The sequence below is a fragment of the Cervus elaphus genome, chromosome 15, assembly GCF_910594005.1.
Source record: "Cervus elaphus chromosome 15, mCerEla1.1, whole genome shotgun sequence".
Taxonomy (NCBI): Eukaryota; Metazoa; Chordata; class Mammalia; order Artiodactyla; family Cervidae; genus Cervus; species Cervus elaphus.
Window position 1 is genome coordinate 23,902,841 of NC_057829.1, and position 21,228 is coordinate 23,924,068.

Sequence of the window (21,228 nt, forward strand, 5' to 3'; positions counted from 1 at the left end):
TTTCTGTGGAACCTTGAAAGCAAAGGAATATAACATGAAGATAAATAATGATGAAATGTGAGACTTTTTTAATGGGATTACTAAATGATAACTTTATCTGCTGGCATTATGAACTTAAAGATCACTAACTTCTTTTGGAATGTTTTCCACTATAATCAGAGACTATATTACATGCTTAAAATAAACAATGTAACTATTTCAAATTAAACACTCTTTGAAAAAAAAGAATGTGATGAGATATTTAGTATGATGCTATTCTAGTAAAAAATCTTTAATTTAATGGAATTTTTATTGTATTGATAGGTAATACATGATCAAAGTGACAAGAAGGTTGTTCATCAAATCCAAATTAATGACGCTGACTTTGAAATATACTGGTTTTTTGTAAGGAAAATCCCATTATAATGAAAATCAAGAGCTTGGGCAAATAATTTTGTTGTACAAAAATTCTCTTTTTAACATGAGACCATTCTGTGGGTTGCAAAGACAGGGACTTCAGTGAAGTTTCAGAGTCATCTAATATCAATTTCATACAAGATATCAGTGTCTTATAGACTGCCAAAGTTCATGATTAAGCTATCATCAGTGAGGCACATGTTTTAAATCGTCTTTCCAGTAGGAGATATGCTAAGTAAAAATATGTACAAAGCTTATTCTTAGAGCTACTCTCCTCCCCACCATCCATCTCACAAAGAAGACAAACAGAAAGTGTTTAAATTATCAGAGGTAAGGTCAGTGTCATTTCTCACTTAAGAAACCCTAGAGTACTTCAAGGCCTTAGAAAAAGGGACAATCTGTCTTAAGGGGTATGATGGAAGGTAAGCCTAAAGAGGAGTTTTCTCACAAATTTGGGGTTAAAAACAAAAAATCTAAATCTATACTATAGTGTAAGTTTCTCCAAGCGCTGCTCTAAGAAAAGCCAATAAATAAAACCTGGGCTTACATAATAAAGTCAGAGAATCATTATGCCTATTACCAAGGAATTATTTACTTTATGAAAGATTTTATCATAGAATAACTTAAATATCTGCTTTTCTCATACATTTTGGTATTTTTTTTTTTAATTTTTTATTTTTTTATTTTTTTTAATTTTTTTATTAGTTGGAGGCTAATTACTTCACAACATTTCAGTGGGTTTTGTCATACATTGATATGAATCAGCCATAGATTTACACTTATTCCCCATCCCGATCCCCCCTCCCACCTCCCTCTTCACCCGACTCCTCTGGGTCTTCCCAGTGCACCAGGCCCGAGCACTTGTCTCATGCATCCCACCTGGGCTGGTGATCTGTTTCACCATAGATAGTATACATGCTGTTCTTTTGAAACATCCCACCCTCACATTCTCCCACAGAGTTCAAAAGTCTGTTCTGTATTTCTGTGTCTCTTTTTCTGTTTTGCATATAGGGTTATCATTACCATCTTTCTAAATTCCATATATATGTGTTAGTATGCTGTAATGTTCTTTATCTTTCTGGCTTACTTCACTCTGTATAATGGGCTCCAGTTTCATCCATCTCATTAGGACTGATTCAAATGAATTCTTTTTGACAGCTGAGTAATATTCCATGGTGTATATGTACCACAGCTTCCTTATCCATTCATCTGCTGATGGGCATCTAGGTTGCTTCCATGTCCTGGCTATTATAAACAGTGCTGCAATGAACATTGGGGTGCACGTGTCTCTTTCAGATCTGGTTTCCTCAGTGTGTATGCCCAAAAGTGGGATTGCTGGGTCATATGGCAGTTCTATTTCCAGTATTTTAAGGAATCTCCACACTGTTTTCCATAGTGGCTGTACTAGTTTGCATTCCCACCAACAGTGTAAGAGGGTTCCCCTTTCTCCACACCCTCTCCAGCATTTATTGCTTGTAGTCTTTTGGATAGCAGCCATCCTGACTGGCGTGTAATGGTACCTCATTGTGGTTTTGATTTGCATTTCTCTAATAATGAGTGATGTTGAGCACCTTTTCATGTGTTTGTTAGCCATCTGTATGTCTTCTTTGGAGAAATGTCTGTTTAGTTCTTTGGCCCATTTTTTGATTGGGTCATTTATTTTTCTGGAATTGAGCTGCAGGAGTTGCTTGTATATTTTTGAGATTAATCCTTTGTCTGTTTCTTCATTTGCTATTATTTTCTCCCAATCTGACGGCTGTCTTTTCACCTTACTTATAGTTTCCTTTGTAGTGCAAAAGCTTTTAAGTTTCATTAGATCCCATTTGTTTAGTTTTGCTTTTATTTCCAATATTCTGGGAGGTGGGTCATAGAGGATCTTGCTGTGATTTATGTCAGAGAGTGTTTTGCCTATGTTCTCCTCTAGGAGTTTTATAGTTTCTGGTCTTACATTTAGATCTTTAATCCATTTTGAGTTTATTTTTGTGTATGGTGTTAGAAAGTGTTCTAGTTTCATTCTTTTACAAGTGGTTGACCAGTTTTCCCAGCACCACTTGTTAAAGAGGTTGTCTTTTTTCCATTGTATATCCTTGCCTCCTTTGTCAAAGATAAGGTGTCCATAGGTTCGTGGATTTATCTCTGGGCTTTCTATTCTGTTCCATTGATCTATATTTCTGTCTTTGTGCCAGTACCATACTGTCTTGATGACTGTGGCTTTGTAGTAGAGTCTGAAGTCAGGCAGGTTGATTCCTCCAGTTCCATTCTTCTTTCTCAAGATTACTTTGGCTATTCGAGGTTTTTTGTATTTCCATACAAATTGTGAAATTCTTTGGTCTAGTTCTGTGAAAAATACCGTTGGTAGCTTGATAGGGATTGCATTGAATCTATAGATTGCTTTGGGTAGAATAGCCATTTTGACAATATTGATTCTTCCAATCCATGAACACGGTATGTTTCTCCATCTGTTTGTGTCCTCTTTGATTTCTTTCATCAGTGTTTTATAGTTTTCTATGTATAGGCCTTTTGTTTCTTTAGGTAGATATACTCCTAAGTATTTTATTCTTTTTGTTGCAATGGTGAATGGTATTGTTTCCTTAATTTCTCTTTCTGTTTTTTCATTGTTAGTATATAGGAATGCAAGGGATTTCTGTGTGTTAATTTTATATCCTGCAACTTTACTATATTCATTGATTAGTTCTAGTAATTTTCTGGTAGAGTCTTTAGGGTTTTCTATGTAGAGGATCATGTCATCTGCAAACAGTGAGAGTTTCACTTCTTCTTTTCCTATCTGGATTCCTTTTACTTCTTTTTCTGCTCTGATTGCTGTGGCCAGAACTTCCAACACTATGTTGAACAGTAGTGGTGACAGTGGGCACCCTTGTCTTGTTCCTGATTTCAGGGGGAATGCTTTCAATTTTTCACCATTGAGGGTGATGCTTGCTGTGGGTTTGTCATATATGGCTTTTATAATGTTGAGGTATGTTCCTTCTATTCCTGCTTTTTGGAGAGTTTTAATCATAAATGAGTGTTGAATTTTGTCAAAGGCTTTCTCTGCATCTATTGAGATAATCATATGGTTTTTATCTTTCAATTTGTTAATGTGGTGTATTACGTTGATTGATTTGCGGATATTGAAGAATCCTTGCATTCCTGGGATAAAGCCCACTTGGTCGTGGTGTATGATTTTTTTAATATGTTGTTGGATTCTGTTTGCTAGAATTTTGTTAAGGATTTTTGCATCTATGTTCATCAGTGATATTGGCCTATAGTTTTCTTTTTTTGTGGCATCTTTGTCAGGTTTTGGAATTAGGGTGATGGTGGCCTCATAGAATGAGTTTGGAAGTTTACCTTCTTCTGCAATTTTCTGGAAGAGTTTGAGTAAGGTAGGTGTTAGCTCTTCTCTAAATTTTTGGTAGAATTCAGCTGTGAAGCCATCTGGTCCTGGGCTTTTGTTTGCTGGAAGATTTTTGATTACACTTTCGATTTCCTTGCCTGTGATGGGTCTGTTAAGATCTTCTATTTCTTCCTGGTTCAGTTTTGGAAAGTTATACTTTTCTAAGAATTTGTCCATTTCATCCAAGTTGTCCATTTTATTGGCATAGAGCTGCTGGTAGTAGTCTCTTATGATCCTTTGTATTTCAGTGTTGTCTGTTGTGATCTCTCCATTTTCATTTCTAATTTTGTTAATTTGGTTCTTCTCTCTTTGCTTCTTAATGAGTCTTGCTAATGGTTTGTCAATTTTGTTTATTTTTTCAAAAAACCAGCTTTTAGCTTTGTTGATTTTTGCTATGGTCTCTTTAGTTTCTTTTGCATTTATTTCTGCCCTGATTTTTAAGATTTCTTTCCTTCTGCTAACCCTGGGGTTCTTCATTTCTTCCTTCTCTAATTGCTTTAGGTGTAGAGTTAGGTTATTTATTTGGCTTTTTTCTTGTTTCTTGATGTAAGCCTGTAATGCTATGAACTTTCCCCTTAGCACTGCTTTTACAGTGTCCCATAGGTTTTGGGTTGTTGTGTTTTCATTTTCATTCATTTCTATACATATTTTGATTTCTTTTTTTATTTCTTCTATGATTTGTTGGTTATTCAGAAGTGTGTTATTTAGCCTCCATGTGTTTGAATTTTTAACAATTTTTTTCCTGTAATTGAGATCTAATCTTACTGCACTGTGGTCAGAAAAGATGACTGGAATGATTTCAATTTTTTTGAATTTTCCAAGACCAGATTTATGGCCCAGGATGTGATCTATTCTGGAGAAGGTTCCGTGTGCACTTGAGAAAAAGGTGAAGTTGATTGTTTTGGGGTGAAATGTCCTATAGATATCAATTAGGTCTAGCTGGTCCATTGTGTCATTTAAAGTTTGTGTTTCCTTGTTAATTTTCTGTGTAGTTGATCTATCCATAGTTGTGAGTGGGGTATTAAAGTCTCCCACTATTATTGTGTTACTATTAATTTCCTCTTTCATACTCGTTAGTGTTTGCCGTACATATTGCGGTGCTCCTATGTTGGGTGCATATATATTTATAATTGTTATATCTTCTTCTTGGATTGATCCTTTGATCATTATGTAGTGTCCTTCTTTGTCTCTTTTCACAGCTTTTATTTGAAAGTCTATTTTATCTGATATGAGTATTGCGACTCCTGCTTTCTTTTGGTCTCCGTTTGCATGAAATATTTTTTTCCAGCCCTTCACTTTCAGTCTGTATGTGTCTCTTGTTTTGAGGTGGGTCTCTTGTAGACAGCATATATAGGGGTCTTGTTTTTGTATCCATTCAGCCAATCTTTGTCTTTTGGTTGGGGCATTCAACCCATTTACATTTAAGGTAATTATTGATAGGTGTGGTCCCGTTGCCATTTACTTTGTTGTTTTGGGTTCACGTTTATACAACCTTTCTGCATTTCCTGTCTAGAGAAGATCCTTTAGCATTTGTTGAAGAGCTGGTTTGGTAGTGCTGAATTCTCTCAGCTTTTGCTTATCTGTAAAGCTTTTGAGTTCTCCTTCATATCTGAATGAGATCCTTGCTGGATACAGTAATCTAGGTTGTAGGTTATTCTCTTTCATTACTTTCAGGACGTCCTGCCATTCCCTTCTGGCCTGGAGGGTTTCTATTGATAGATCAGCTGTTATCCTTATGGGAATCCCTTTGTGTGTTATTTGTTGTTTTTCCCTTGCTGCTTTTAATATTTGTTCTTTGTGTTTGATCTTTGTTAGTTTGATTAATATGTGTCTTGGGGTGTTTCGCCTTGGGTTTATCCTGTTTGGAACTCTCTGGGTTTCTTGGACTTGGGTGGCTATTTCCTTCCCCATTTTAGGGAAGTTTTCAGCTATTATCTCCTCGAGTATTTTCTCATGGCCTTTCTTTTTGTCTTCTTCTTCTGGAACTCCTATGATTCGAATGTTGGGGCGTTTCACATTGTCCCAGAGGTCCCTGAGGTTGTCCTCATTTCTTTTGATCCTTTTTTCTTTTTTCCTCTCTGCTTCACATTTTGGTATTTTTAAAATAATTTCCTATTTGACAGATGAGCCACCATGTGCTCTGAGGCAAGTCACTGAAATTCTCTAGGCTGTTTCTAGCTGTTTCTGCTTCTGTATAATAAGAATGGTTTTAACCATGCTGCCTGCCTCACTCAGTTTCATGACAATTGAACAAGATAATCTGCATAAAGATACTTTCAAAACTGCATACGCATATTATTACTTTTTTTATTTTTAAAGAGAATCTGCAGAGGAACTTTCAGAATGTGTTCATTATTATTACTAAATAGATACTTTGGTACACTTTAAAATATTTTAAAGGACAATTTTGGATAACATATTCATTCTATAAAAATCAAATCTTTCCATTATTTATTTTTCCTATGTTTCTTAATTCTTTTGCAGTTACTATTACTCATTGTAATTTCCATATTATCAATACCTGGATTATGAGAGGCTCCAGTAGCTTCTCTACAGTGAATGTCTGGACCCGCAGATCCTGAGGATTGATACTCAGTGTGATTGGTGTTTCAGCTGACATGCTTCCTGTGCACAAAAACAAAAAGACATTTACTAATAAAGAAAAAATACTTTCTAGAGGAAAGCACTAATGAAAATCATAGCATATGTGCAATTAGTATTCAAGCACCTCCTCCTGCTATCAGCTGTAGCCCTCAGAGGACAAAGGTGCCAAGTCCACCAACAGAGAAACAAGATATTCCCTGACTGTTTTCTCAGGTCATGTTTCTGGGCTTGGGTCCTCTAACAAATTAATTTATGCTGGTTTGTTCATGACTAAAATTATAACCCAGCCAAGGCGAGTTTGCATTTGATCAGGAGTCTTAAGTGAAAAATGAATGGCTGAGTTAGAGATATCTTGCAGCAAACACATGCTTTGACTTCCATGAAATCATAAGCACTAACGCAGCCAGAGCCCATATGTTGTCTGTTGTTAATGATCATTCAGATGAGGAATCAGGTAGGACTTTGGAAGACATGATACATCTCTCTATTTGGGGAATCATTTGAGGGTTTTGGAGAAGGAAATGGCAACCCACTCCAGTATTCTTGCCTGGAAAATCCCATGGACGTAGGAGCCTGGTAGGCTACAGCCCATGGGGTCACAAAGAGTCAGACATGACTAAGCGACTTTCTGTGTCTCTCTCTCTCTCTCTCTCTCTCTCTCTCTCTCTCTCTAGGGTTTTGATTTGGAGAAGAAAGTTTTGGGCAATTTACTTTCCTTTACAGAAAAGAAACTAACATAAATTGGCATAGTTATTATAAAAAGAAAGGCAAATCTTCATATTTGGGCAAGACAAAATAAGAAAAACATTACAAACCATTCTTTCAGATCTTAATATAAATCGTAAATGTCAGTCCAGTGAGATTTTTTAATAAGAATACATATATAGCAAGTGACCATGTATAGAATTTCATAACATATTCAAAGTAACACATCAGCCATGAAGACTATTACCCAAATTTCTAAGCCCACAAATCTATATTAACTTATTCACAGTCAATAATCACCCAGCAAGTATTTACTGGAGGTTCACAGGATAACAGTAAGAAACACATCTGTCCTATATATAACTTGGCCTATTATTAGCCTATAAACTATTATAGTCTATAGAAGTGTGTGTTACTATCAATGCACAAATCTTTCCATTTAGTTGTTACATATTTTCTTTCAAAGTTTCTTCCAAACTTTCTTTCAAGTTTCTTATTTTCTTACAAAGTCCATTTGTAAAACCAAGGTTGGTTCTGGTTTTATGAATGGACTATGGATAGATAGATAAATGAGTGAAAGAAAGAATGACACATTTTCATGAAATCATGTTTTATCCCAGAATCAGTCCTTTCAACACTCCTCTCAATCTCAGGGATTCTAGAAAAGAACAGTGTTCTTTTTTCTATACCTCTGCCTCCAACCCCTAAGGGAAGTCAGAATCATAGGGTAGGGCCCATATTCCCTCCAACTCCTTGCCCTGAGAGTCTACCCCTCTTCTCCTCCTACTTTTCTCAGCTCCCACTGTTTTAGTTCCACAAAATCAGCATCTCTCTGCCCTTCAGCCTCTCACGCTGTCTCAAATCCTTCCCCTGGATCCATAAATGTTTTAGTGTATATATCCAAAGATAATCATGATCTCTTCATGTACATGTAACTGAAAAGATCAGTGCTTCACTAAGCCTACACTATATGCCTGATACATGTGCAGACAGAGAGATGCACAAACAAAACCACCCTGTACAAAAAAAAATCTTGCTTATTGGCTCTTTTCTTGATGTAATTTAATTCTTAGATAATAATAATTTGTTAAATAGAGGCAAATACTATAGAGCCTAGAAACCTTATGGCTCTCCAAATATATGCCACATGGCTACATTCATTCCATGACTTTCTCACTACAAAAATGGATATGTGAAGTATTCTTGAGAAAAATAAGAATCTGCCAAAGACTGTCTCCAGTACTCAACAGAGAATTTTGTACATAAAGTCAAAATTATGATTTCAAATAAGCTTATAATCAAACATACTCATAATTAATATTTATAATTCTTTCATATATCTTATTAAAAACAAAGATAATTATACTGAAAATTTCAAATGAAACCATTATGACAAATCTAATAATTTAAGAAAGCATTTAAGTACAATTACATCTCCAAAATTGAGTATACTATTAAAAATACTAACACTGTACATACTAATCACTTTGTGTATATTATCAAAACATTTTCTAGTTAACTGAGGAAACTGTTTGGAGATCAAGGCAATAATAGGCATCAAACTGCAGAATTTTGCAGATGAAGTCAAAGCAAGGTCAAAGTCTGACGAGATTTTACCAACCTTTTGTAGCCATAATGCAATGTGAATCCAAAACAAAAATCCTGCTAGGGTATGGGTATTATAACCTAAGGCATTTGCATTTTATAATTCACAAAATTTTAAGAGTTAGAAAGTACCTCCGAAATAATTCAAGGACACCGCCTACAGCATCCTTCATTTCAACAATGTACTGGGAAATGAGATGCTCACTATACCATTAGATGCGAGTGATTACTTTTATAAAGTTCTTCCTCATGTTGAGTTGAAATCTGAAACTTTTTAACTTCTAACCACTACAGATAGTTTTATAAAGTGGGAAAGGTTCAGGTTTAGAAACAAGCAGACTAGATTAAACCCCAACTTTCAGAATTTAAGGGAGGAAAACAAATCTCTTGACAGCAGTAATTGATGTCTCCAGGGATAGTCTGTAAGGCAGAGCAAAGTATCATGTTGATACTTCCTTTCTCCCCAGATTGCCTTTGCCCATACGCCTAACTTTTCTTTACTCCACTTTATTCCCTGCTTTAAATTGAGCTTATAGCAATTTAAAACTCATTCAGTTTAACAAGTATTTCACTTTTAAGTGAAGTTAACTCTGAGAGGCCATGAGGGATACACATTCTATTATGCTTCAGAAGAGTCCATGAGACCAAGGTGATGTGTCCTCCCAGAGCTCATATATACCCTTTCTGACACACTCAGTACCCCCAACTCTCTACTTAGTCCAAGTCCACTTCCAATGCCTATGCCAGCCTCTTTCTGCAACCCAAACTTCTAAGTGCAAATGACAACGTGCCCACCCCTATACCTGAGAGGCAGCCAAGAGGCAGCTGTTTACTGATGAGTATTATGGAGCTCAGACATGCAAGTTGTCCATTTGCATGTACCCAAGGCCTCTCAAGTACAAGGTAGAGCCAGAAGTAGAAAGGAAAGGAAGCTGACCATCAGGGGCAAGGGTGAGCTCCCTGTCTATCACCTCATTCTAACAGGAAACGTCAAGGAATACCAGAATTCTAAATCCAGATCTATATCTTTCAGGTCAGTTTGAAGGTATATTTCTCAAGGTAGAAAGATAAGAGGATAAAACCTATATTAGCAACTTGTTAGCTTGATTTGTAGCTTTCACATATGTAAGTATGATATGCAGGCCTCCATGTATATTTTCATTCTGCTCGCTACAAATGTTAAGGATAAAACTACCCAAACTTTCTAGCACTCCATATCACCAAGTTCTTCCCTTTTAGTCAGATTTAGTCAGCTCTTCCATTCTATCCTCAATCTTCTAAAACATGCAGTTAACACAGAGGTACGGTAAAAAGTCATCAGTTCTTTCACGTTTAGGAAAAGACTTTCAAGCTTCGGCAACAAAATTATTTCTCTTTTCCTCTCTGTTTCCCCCTCATTCAAATGCTCTGTTATTATTTTTTCCTTAAGTTTACTTGTTTCCATGCAAGAGTTATTCACTGCATATATTTCTTTACTCCTCTTATTAAAATTATTTCTGTGAACATTCAGCATTACATTCATGAGAAAATAAACAATTTAAATACTCAAAAACACAAAAAAGTCATAATTTATTGATATCTATGAAGATTACTTAAACTGCTTTTCCATGTGCCTGTTTATTATTACTTATTTATTATTGACCCTCTCTCATGTGATTTTCTCTAGACAATCATTATGCATCATCTCTATTAACATGGTTCTTTCTATGCCCTAATTATTGTCATAACATTAACACACATACACATACATACGTGTGTATACACATTCACATGACTTCGATGGCTTTATCTGAGAATAGATTTCTTTCCTTCAAGTTTAAAGCGCTTTGATGGTGTCAACAATTCTTCTACCAAAAGTATCTTTGGGCTTCATGAGATCCATTCGGGATCTCATTTAGTGAAATAGAAAAGGGAAATACTTTTAGTAGGTCACAATCCCCACCATCTTCAGTGGTAAAGAATGTGCCTGCCAATGCAAGAGATGTGGATTTGATCCCTGGATCAGGAAGATCCCCTGGAGAAGGAAGTAACAACCTACTCCAGTATTCTTGCCTGGGAAATCCCATGGACAGAGGAGCTAGGCAGGCTACAGTCCATGGGGTCACAAAAGAATTGGATATGACTTAGTGACTAAACAACAAAAATATCCCACGATCATCTCAAATGTTTATATTAGCTGACACTGTACTTCCAAAATATCAGAAGAAAGGGTGAGCAACTAATTAAGGATTTCCAAGTACTGAGATAGTTTCATGAAAGAGAACATTTAGGTCCCATTTGTTTATTTTTGCTTTTATTTCCAATATTCTGGGAGGTGGGTCATAGAGGATCCTGCTGTGATTTACGTCGGAGAGTGTTTTGCCTATGTTCTCCTCTAGGTGTTTTATAGTTTCTGGTCTTACATTTAGATCTTTAATCCATTTTGAGTTTATTTTTGTGTATGGTGTTAGAAAATGTTCTAGTTTCATTCTTTTACAAGTGGTTGACCAGCTTTCCCAGCACCACTTGTTAAAGAGGTTGTCTTTTTTCCATTGTATATTCTCGCCTCCTTTGTCGAAGATAAGGTGTCCACAGGTTCATGGATTTATCTCTGGGCTTTCTATTCTGTTCCATTGATCTATATTTCTGTCTTTGTGCCAGTACCATACTGTCTTGATGACTGTGGCTTTTGAAACAGATCACCAGCCCAGGCTGGATGCATGAGACAAATGCTCGGGCCTGGTGCACTGGGAAGACCCAGAGGAATCGGGTGGAGAGGGAGGTGGGAGGGGAGATCGGGATGGGGAATACGTGTAAATCCATGGCTGATTCATGCCAATGTATGACAAAAACCACTACAATACTGTAAAGTAATTAGCCTCCAACAAATAAAAATAAATGAAAAAAATAAATAAATAAATAAAAGTGGGGAAAAAAAGAGAACATTTAGTTTAATTATCATTAAAAATTTATATTGAGTACATAACAAAAGTAGGCTTCACTCTCCCCCTTCGGCATCCCATAGAAGGGTTAGCTGAATGTGGTTAGGAGTAATGTGAAGGAGTGGAACCAAATGTTAATTGACCAAAAAATCATCTAAATTATAATAAACAGGTTTAAGTAAAGAAAAGGAAAATGGGGCATGGGGGACTTACTGCATAATATTATCACAGTTGATTTTGTATGATTAAGTCTTAGCTAGAGTGAAACCAAATGGAAAGGGGACAACTATAATTTTTAAAATTTCCACTATAATGTCTATACATAGCTATTTTCCAAGTGCACCTCCATCCCCACCCCAAACCCCCATTTCCATGCTTCCAATGCAATCATCTACTGGATTGTTTGTCCTGTCAAGAAAGAAACACACACATCTTTTACTCATTTGGTGAACAAAAGGATCTTAGGTTTGTCAGAGTCAATAAAATCAAGCAATTGTCTAATAATTGAATTTCTCTCTTTTCAAATGTTCTTCTTACATTTTACAAATACTTTGCATGTATTTGTTTAAGATCAATAATCAGTGTAAGCTCTTCTACCTTGCCTTTTGGTCAGTTATAAGACTTAAGTGATTTGAGATCAGAGGTACCCCTAGACTATAGCGCACCATTCATTTATTCACTATCAACTTATATTTATTGTTTCTACTTTGTGCTAGTCATGGGAAAGGAGAGAGCATAAACAATAAACCTAATAACAGTGACATCGTTTAGTACCTTAGAAAAAGACATGCTAGCAAAAAAGAAAAAGTAAAAACGGAGTAAGTGATAAGAGAGTTGGGAGCAGACTGCAATATTAAATAAGATCAATATTAACCTCAATGAGAAGAGTACAGTTGAGCAAAGACTTCAAGAGGCTAGGAAATTAGCCAAGCAGAGGTCTGAGAGAAGAGCATTCTAGGCAGAGAATGGTGAAAAACTGCAGAAATGGAAGAACTGGAGAAAAAAACCTAATGACAGGAGAGTATTGTCATGTTTGCAGATGAGCCAGGAGGCCAGTGTAAGTGGGTTGGAGTGAACTACAAGAAGTATAATAAAAGAGAAGGTCAGAATTGTACTGGAGTTAGTTAAGGGGGTGCAGGGGGGACTGCAGATCATATCAAACCACGAGACACAGTGCAGGGGTTTGAACACTAGAGAAACATAATTTGTTCTATATTTTGAAAGGATCACTCTGGTGAATAAAATGAAGTATTGAGGGCAAGAGCCAAATTAGGGACACTATTGGGAAACTTCTGGTAGTGACTCCAATGAGAAAGAATAATGGCCTAAACCTGACTGGTGGCAGCAGAAGTGAACAGAAGTGGTCAGATTGTGGACAACTGTGAACCAATAGGAATTCCAGACAGACTGAACAGAGGATAAAAAGAACTCTAGATATCTTTAAGTTTTTTGTCTGTCACAACTGGAAGGATGGTATTGCCATTAACTGAGGTAGGGAGGCTGCAGGAGGAACAGAAAGATGAAGAGCCCAGTTTGGGACATGAGTTGAGATACATACAAATTTAAGATATATAACAGACATCCAAGTAAAGATGTTATTAGTGAGTAGGCAGTTAGATATATGAAAGTAGAGTTTGGGAGAGAAGTCTGGGACCAAAATACAGATTTCAGAGCTGACAACATAAAGGCAGATGAAATGAGACAACCAAGGAGGATGTGGACCAGAAAGAGACAGGTTGGAGTCAAAGGATTATTGTGAATGAATGGAAATATAGGCAGCAGTACTCAGAGGTTTAGAGAATTAAGATTTGCTTTGAGTGAACTAGTAAAATCTGAGTCTTTCAGGCAGACCAATTAGAAAAAGCCCTGTAGGTGTTAGCAGGAAGGCCCCCAGTTTGTCCAACAGACGGGGACAAGATTTCAGCCCCACTCAGCCCCTCACAGGGCAACAGTGCAGCAGCCAGTGTGAGAACCATGCAGCTTCTCCACTCCCACTGTCTGCGAAAGGATCCTTAAATTCTCCTACATTTCATCACCATCTCCTATATTTCCTCACCCAGTAATTAAGAGGACTGGCTTTGAAGCTGGTCTGGGTGAGAATCTAGGCTCTGCTCACTGATGACTTTAGGCAAGTTAGTGAACCTTGCTAAACATCAGCTTTTTCATAAAAAGCATACGTCCAGGCTGTATATTGTCACCCTGCTTATTTAACTTATATGCAGAATACATCATGAGAAATGCTGGGCTGGAGCAAGCACAAGCTGGAATCAAGATTTCGGGGAGAAATATCAATAACCTCAGATATGTAGATGACATCACCCTTATGGCAGAAAGTGAAGAAGAACTAAAAAGCCTCTTGATGAAAGTGAAAGAGGAGAGTGAAAAAGTTGACTTAAAGCTCAACATTCAGAAAACTAAGATCATGGCATCCGGCCCCATCACTTCATGGCAAATAGATGGGGAACCAGTGGAAACAGTGGCTGACTTTATTTTTCTGGGCTCCAAAATCACTGCAGATGGTGATTGTAGCCATGAAATTAAAAGACGCTTACTCCTTGGAAGGAAAGTTATGACCAACCTAGATAGCATATTAAAAAGCAGAGACATTACTTTGTCAACAAAGGTCCATCTATTCGGGGCTATGATTTTTCCAGTGGTCATGTATGGATGTGAGAGTTGGACTATAAAGAAAGCTGAGCACCAAAGAATTGATGCTTTTGAACTGTGGTGTTGGAGAAGACTCTTGAGAGGCTCTTGGACTGCAAGGAGATCCAACCAGTCCACCCTAAAGGAGATCAGTCCTGGGTGTTCATTGGAAGAACTGATGCTGAAGCTGAAACTCTAGTACTTTGGACACCTGATACAAAGAGCTGACTCATTTGAAAAGACCCTGATGCTGGGGAAGATTGAGGGCAGGAGGAGAAGGGGACGACAGAGGATGAGATGTTTGGAGGGCATCACCAACTCGATGGATATGAGTTTGAGTAAACTCCGGGAGTTGGTAATGGACAGGGAGGCCTGGCGTGCTGCCATTCATGGGGTAACAAAGAGTCGGACACGACTGAGCGACTGAACTGATCTGAACTGAAGAATACCTTCTTCAAAATGATCTTGAAGATTAAAATTAAAAATCCATATAGAAGTCATAACTTAGCCCATGCCTCAGACACCTATTAAGAGCTCAACAAATATTAGTTGATATTATTATCCCCTTTTCAGTAGCAAAGTAGAATCTACTTGTCTACATTTAGGTTAAACATACCTCTTTCATCTATAGAGCCTGTAATTATTATTCAAAAATGCTTTTGCTCTTTGTTCCCATAATGAAAGGGCTTAACACAAAGCTTCCCTCTGGTGACTCATTTCATTGGATCTCTTGACTTCAAAATCTAAGGCATATTGCCTACATGTGCATTAATTAGAAATGCAGCATGCCTAAATACTCTAAAAAATTCCTAAGGCAAAACAGCCTCATAAAGAGTCTTGAGCCCCTTGAAATCAATTCTAGAGTGAGACATAAGAGGTATGTTCCAGAGATAGGGCTACAATTGTTTGGTTGGTTGGTTGATGTTTTTAGGATTTTTGTTTTCTTTTGTTTTAAGAATAAAACAGAGCAAAGGAAATACAATAGAATGTATATATTCCAACAACGTGGTAGGGCTACGACTATTAAATGTACTACATGTCTGGATCCCTAAGACTCTGAATTTTTTATTTCCTTAACTTTTAAGAATTCTGGATTTCAATATAGCAAAAAAACAAAATCACATTTTATAATAAAATGTAAATATCTTTAGCAGGTTATAATTAAAACTTTCAAAGGCTTCTTGGAAGCATTTGAAGTTCTTTCTAACAACCTTTGGATAGTAATCTTGCTGGTGTTTTTTGAAAAATAATCAAATTGAGCTCCTCCCCCCCAATATTATGTTTTATGGATTCTTTATGAGAAAATACAAATTAAATTCAATTCAAACATTTGTTTCTTCTATTCATAGTAACCAAAATAAAACTTGTTTCCCCACATACAACCTTAATGAGAGCTGCAAAAAAAGATAAAAAACAAAAAATCCAAATGACTGACTTAACTAATATGAAATAAAACAAAGGAAAACATCAGATTCTATTTATATTTAGGTCTTATGTCCTTCTTGTTATGAATGGCTGGCTAGTCTAATGGCCCTCCAAAATAAAGAAAAAGGTTGTAATTCAATTTCTGATTTAGCTGAAAAGTAAGACTATATATAAGAATTTTATAAGATGACCTAATTACCCCTCTACTGATAGCACACATTTTAAGTTATTTTACAAAATGACAGTTCACACTAAAAGCTCATTCTTTTTTCACAATGGCACACATTTTCAAAATTGCAGGTAGGAAGAAAGGACAAAAATGCCCCATGGTTATTCTGTGTAGCAATGCCTTTCAACTTAAGGACATTTCGTATAAAATTATACCAGAAGTGAGATCCTATCTCATATAAGCCCAGCTTGAAGTTTACCTGCCTGTTATTTAGAAAGTCAAAAGGTCTAAACCGGTCCAATTGAAATCTAAGAAGAAAATAATCTAGTATGTGAAACCTCAGAGAAGCTTTCACTGATTCACCCAGGACAAGAATAACTTGCACTATAAGCATCAAGTTTAAACAACCAGGGCAGAAGTAACATGCCCTTCATATACACCTTGAAAGTGACAGTAGCTTTTGTTGCTGCAAGTCCAGTGGGCCTATGGGTCAGTTCTACTCCATAATATTATAAGACAGCTCAAATGTATGTGAAGTCTCCTAAGGTCTGGTATTTTTGAAAAGCAGAGAACAAAAAAGAGAATAGCAAAAAAAAGAAAAAAGCAGAATTCATATCAACCTCAATTTGAAGCCAAAAAAAGTCCCATTTCTTCATTTTCTGATTACTCATAAATAAATAAGACCCTGCTTATCAAAATAGATAAAACAAAACCAAAGTCTGAAAACACTACATTCATTTTTCCATAAATCTATTAATATATTTGCAAAAAACAGTAATTTGCAACTGTTTTGAGAATTCCAGCTTTCTTCTCTACTTCCAGGATTTCCATTCTTACATACTCTCTTAAAAGAAGTTTTAAAAGTCTGTGCCACTATTTGCAATAGCCAGGACATGGAAGTAACCCAAATGTTCAACAACAGAGGAATGGATATGAAGATGTGGTATATATATAATGGAATGTTACTGAGCCATAAAAAGTAACAAAATTGTGCAGTTTGCAGAGACTTGGATAGACCTAGAGACTGTCATACAGAGTGAAGTAAGTCAGATAGAGAAAAACAAATATCATATAATATTGCTTATATGTAGAATCTAGAAAATGATACAGATGAACTTATTTGCAAAGCAGAAATACAAACACTGACATAGAGAATGGACGCATGGATACTAAGGTGGGAAGAGGGGTGGAATGGTGTGAGAACGGGATTGACATATATATACTACTGTGTGTAAAATATTAGATAACTAATGATAGCCTACTGTATAGCACAGGGAACTCAGCTCTGTGGTGACCTAAATGGTAAAGAAATTTTTAAAAAGGGCGGGGGGGGGGGGACATACGTATATGTATAGTTGATTCAGTTTGCTATATATGGCAGAAACTGACACATACATAGTGGTAAAGCAACTATACTCCAATAAAAATTAATTAAAAAAAAAAAAAGTCTGATCCAAGGTTATTCCCTCTTCCTACTAATGCCTCTCTTTAGGAAAGTAGCAACTTGGAATAAAATCTGGCAAACCTCGGGTTTCTGAGGGAAAGGGATGTTTATTTCCTTTGCTTTCCTTTGTGAACATGTATGCTTAACTCTGGATAGACTTGTGCTTTCTCATTCACACACTGAAGCTCCTTTCTTTCTTGACATAGGCCAGAGGCATCGATGTACAGCAAGTTTCCTTAGTCATCAACTATGACTTCCCCACCAATAGCAAAAACTACATCCACAGAATTCCTCATGGTGGATGTTTCGGCCATAAGATTATGGCTATTAACATGGTGAGAGAAGAAGACAAGAGGACTCTTTGAGACATTGAGACCTTCTACAGCACCTCCACTGAGAAGATGCCCCTTAATGTTGCTGACCTCACATGAGAGGAGTTGTGCTACCTAGCACCAGCCAGGGATCAAACCTTGGAGCGGGCCAAGGAGCAGCAGAAGGGAAGGGAAGAGAACCAAGGGATGGACATCTTGCCATTTTTCTTTTTTTATCTTTGACTCTTGGAACAAATGTCACTTTTCGAGGCAAAAAAAAAAAGAAAAGCCTGTGCCAGAATTGTCAGTCTAACCATCCAAGCCCACCATTTTACCATGACTTTTTAAAATTTTCTCCAAGAACTCTGACTATATACCTGTTAGCCATATTTAACTACTTCTAATCCCACATAGTATTTTTTCTATAGTAAATAAAAGACTTCCTCCTCTGAATTCCTTCTGACCATTCCTCCCCAGTGTCTTTTGCTAGCTCTTCCTTATCTATATGTGTGTGTGTGCATTCTAAGTCGCTTCAGTCATGCCTGGCTCTGTGTGACCCCACAGACTGTAGCCCGCCAGGTTCTTCTGTCCATGGGATTCTCCAGGCAAGAATACTGGAGTGGGTAGTCATGCCCTCCTCCAGGTAATCTTCCTGACCCAGGGATCGAACCTGTGTCTTACATCTCCTGCATTGGCAGGAGTGTCACCTGGGAAGCCCTCCTTATCTGCTAACTCCTGTTAACTACAGGTCTTACCGCAGGTTCCACCCCTTACATCCTATTCATTGCTCACATTACATTGTTCTTTCAGAACAATATCATCCTGGAGTTTCAATTCAACTTAGAACCTCTGATTCAACAGTCCAGACCTCTCACCTAAGCTTTAGAGCCCCTAATCCACTACCCACTGAGCTGTCTCACAGGCACCTCAAAACTGAACTCCATGATCTTGTCCTCAAAACCTGTTACCACCATCCTCAGTTCTGATCTGGATTAATTACATCATCACATAATGGGAACTTGCATTCAACCCAGTAATTTGAAGGTCATCTCCAAATATTTTCTTTCACTTTGCCTCTCTCTTCACATCAGATTAGCAGAAAAATTACATAACTTCTATTCCCTTAACTCTTCTTATATTGGCCATTTCTTCTCTATTTGTATTGGTACTTCCTTAGTTCAAACCGTGGTTAGGCTTACTTAGACTTTCCAATGATATCCTAACTGATCTCCCTTCTAGTTTCTCACAACCTCCAATTCACCCTCCAAACTATTCCCAAAGTGATCTCTTTAATATGAAATAAGATAATGTTACACTAATCCCCTGATTAAAACTGTCAACTGTCACACATTCTTCTTCTGAACACAATAGAGTTTCAGTTCAGTTCAATTCAGTTCAGTCACTCAGTTATGTCCGACTCTTTGCGACCCCATGAACCACAGCACGCCAGGCCTACCTGTCCATCACCAACTCCCGGAGTCCATCCAAACTCATGTCCATTGAGTCGGTGATGCCATCCAACCACCTCATCCTCTGTTGTCCCCTTCTCCTACTGCCCCCAATCTTTCCCAGCATCAGGGCCTTTTCCAATGAGTCAGTTCTTTGTATCAGGTGGCCAAAATATTGGAGTTTCAGCTTCAACATCAGTCCTTCTAATGAACACCCAGGACTGATCTCCTTTAGGATGGACTGGTTGGATCTCCTTGCAGTCCAAGGGACTCTCAAGAGTCTTCTCCCACTCCACAGTTCAAAAGCATCAATTCTTCGGTGCTCAGCTTTCTTTATAGTCCAACTCTCACATCCATACATGACTACTAGAAAAACCATAGCCTTGACTATACGGCCTTTTAGGCTCCACTGAAAGACTCGAGGCAATTTGGTCTTCCCTATCTCTCCAGCTTTTTCTTTTTCTTTGACTCACTGCCTCCCTGTACTCCATCCACGCTAAAGAACTTGAAGTTCTCTAAATGGACCATATTATTTCATGGCCCTAGATTTCTACTCATTCTGTATTCTTGGTCTGAAATAATCTTCCTAATATCCACTCAGTAAATGCTTCCTCATTTTCCCAACCTCAGCTCAAACAATCTTCTTTACATCTTAATAAACACACACACACATAAGAGCATACACGCTCATAGAGGAAGTAAGCAATGCTTTACTCTGCACCCTATGCAGATCTCTAAGAGAATCATCATCATCCTACCATCTCCTAGGATTTATTATAATATATGGTTGAACAGAGACATGTTTATGTCACTTCCTCCCATCAAAACTGAGGGAAGACAGGAAAACCCAAAATTAAACCTCTATCTTCAAGGAAACTTGTCATTATCCCAACTTACAAATAAATGAAAGAAAGAACGAGAGAGAGAAAGAAAAGAGGAGAGAACCAAAAAAACGCATATAAATAAGGATTAATGAAGGAAACAGAGGAAGAACTCGGTGAAATAGTTATTTGTTGCTGTTTTTCAGTTGCTAAGTCATGTCCAACTCTTTGCAACCTCATGGACTGCAGCACACCAGGCTCCTCTGCCCTCCACTGTCTCCTGGAATCTGCGCAAATTCTTGTCTATTGATGTTATCTAATCATCTCATCCTCCATTGCCCTCTTCTCTGTTTGCCTTCAGTCTTTTCCAGAATTAGTCTTTTCCAGTGAGTTGGCTCTTCATATCAGGTGGCCAAAGTATTGGAGCTTCAGTTGAGCAACAGACCTTCCAATGAATATTCAGGGTTGATTTCCTTTAGGATTGACTGATGTGATCTCCTTGCAGTCCAAGGGACTCTCAAGAGTCTTCTCCAGTGCTACAATTCGAAAGCCATCAGTTCTTCAGCACTCAGTCTTCTTTATGGTCCAACTCTCACATCTGTAAATTACTACAAGAAAAACTATAGCTTTGACTATACGGACCTTTGTCAGCAAAGTGATGCCTCTGCTTTTTAGTATACTGTCTAGGTTTGTCATAGCTTTCCTTCCAAGGAGCAAGCATGTTCTATTTTCATGGCTATAGTCACTGTCCACAGTGGTTTTGGGGCCCAAGAACATAAAATCTGTCATTTCTTCCACTTTTTCCCATTCTATTTGCTGTGAAGTGATGGAACCAAATGCCATGATCTTAGCTTTTTTAATATTGAGTTTCAAACCAGTTTTATCACTCTCCTCTTTCACCCTCATCAAGAGGCTTTTTAAGTTCCTCTTCACTTTCTGCCATTAGAGTGGTATCATCTGCATATCTGAGATTATTGATATTTCTCATGGAAATCTTGATTCCAGCTTGTGATTTAACCAGTCCAGCATTTCACATAATGTACTCTGTATATTAGTTAAATAAGCAGGTGACAACATACAGGCTTGATGTATTCCTTTCCCAATTTGGAACCAGTCAGCTTTTTCATGCCCGGTTCTAACTGTTGCTTCTTGACCCACACACATGTTTCTCAGGAGATAGGCAAGGTGGTCTTGTACTCCCCTCTCTTTGAGAACTTTCCACAGTTTGTGATCCACACAATGACTTTAGCATAGTCGATGAAGCAGAAGTAGATGTTTTTCTGGAATTCCCTTGCTTTTTCCATGTTGTTATTTTGATCTCTGGTTCCTCTGCCTCTTCGAA

General features: G+C 37.4%; 1 protein-coding gene and 1 non-coding gene across 6 annotated transcripts in view; one reads left to right on the plus strand and one right to left on the minus strand.

Moving 5' to 3' along the window:
• Positions 1-21,228, minus strand: part of CTNNA3 (catenin alpha 3) — a 1,812,800-nt gene that overhangs the window by 1,752,104 nt on the left and 39,468 nt on the right. For all 5 annotated transcript variants that reach the window (XM_043926199.1, XM_043926196.1, XM_043926200.1 and 2 more), the window contains exon 2: positions 6,309-6,412. In XM_043926199.1, coding sequence (XP_043782134.1) covers positions 6,309-6,407 — 99 coding nt within the window. In that variant the 5' untranslated portion in view covers positions 6,408-6,412. The remainder of the gene's footprint in view (positions 1-6,308; positions 6,413-21,228) is intronic.
• Positions 17,314-17,444, plus strand: LOC122709751. The gene has a single exon (XR_006345713.1). It is a non-coding gene; the product is annotated as a small nucleolar RNA SNORA67 (small nucleolar RNA).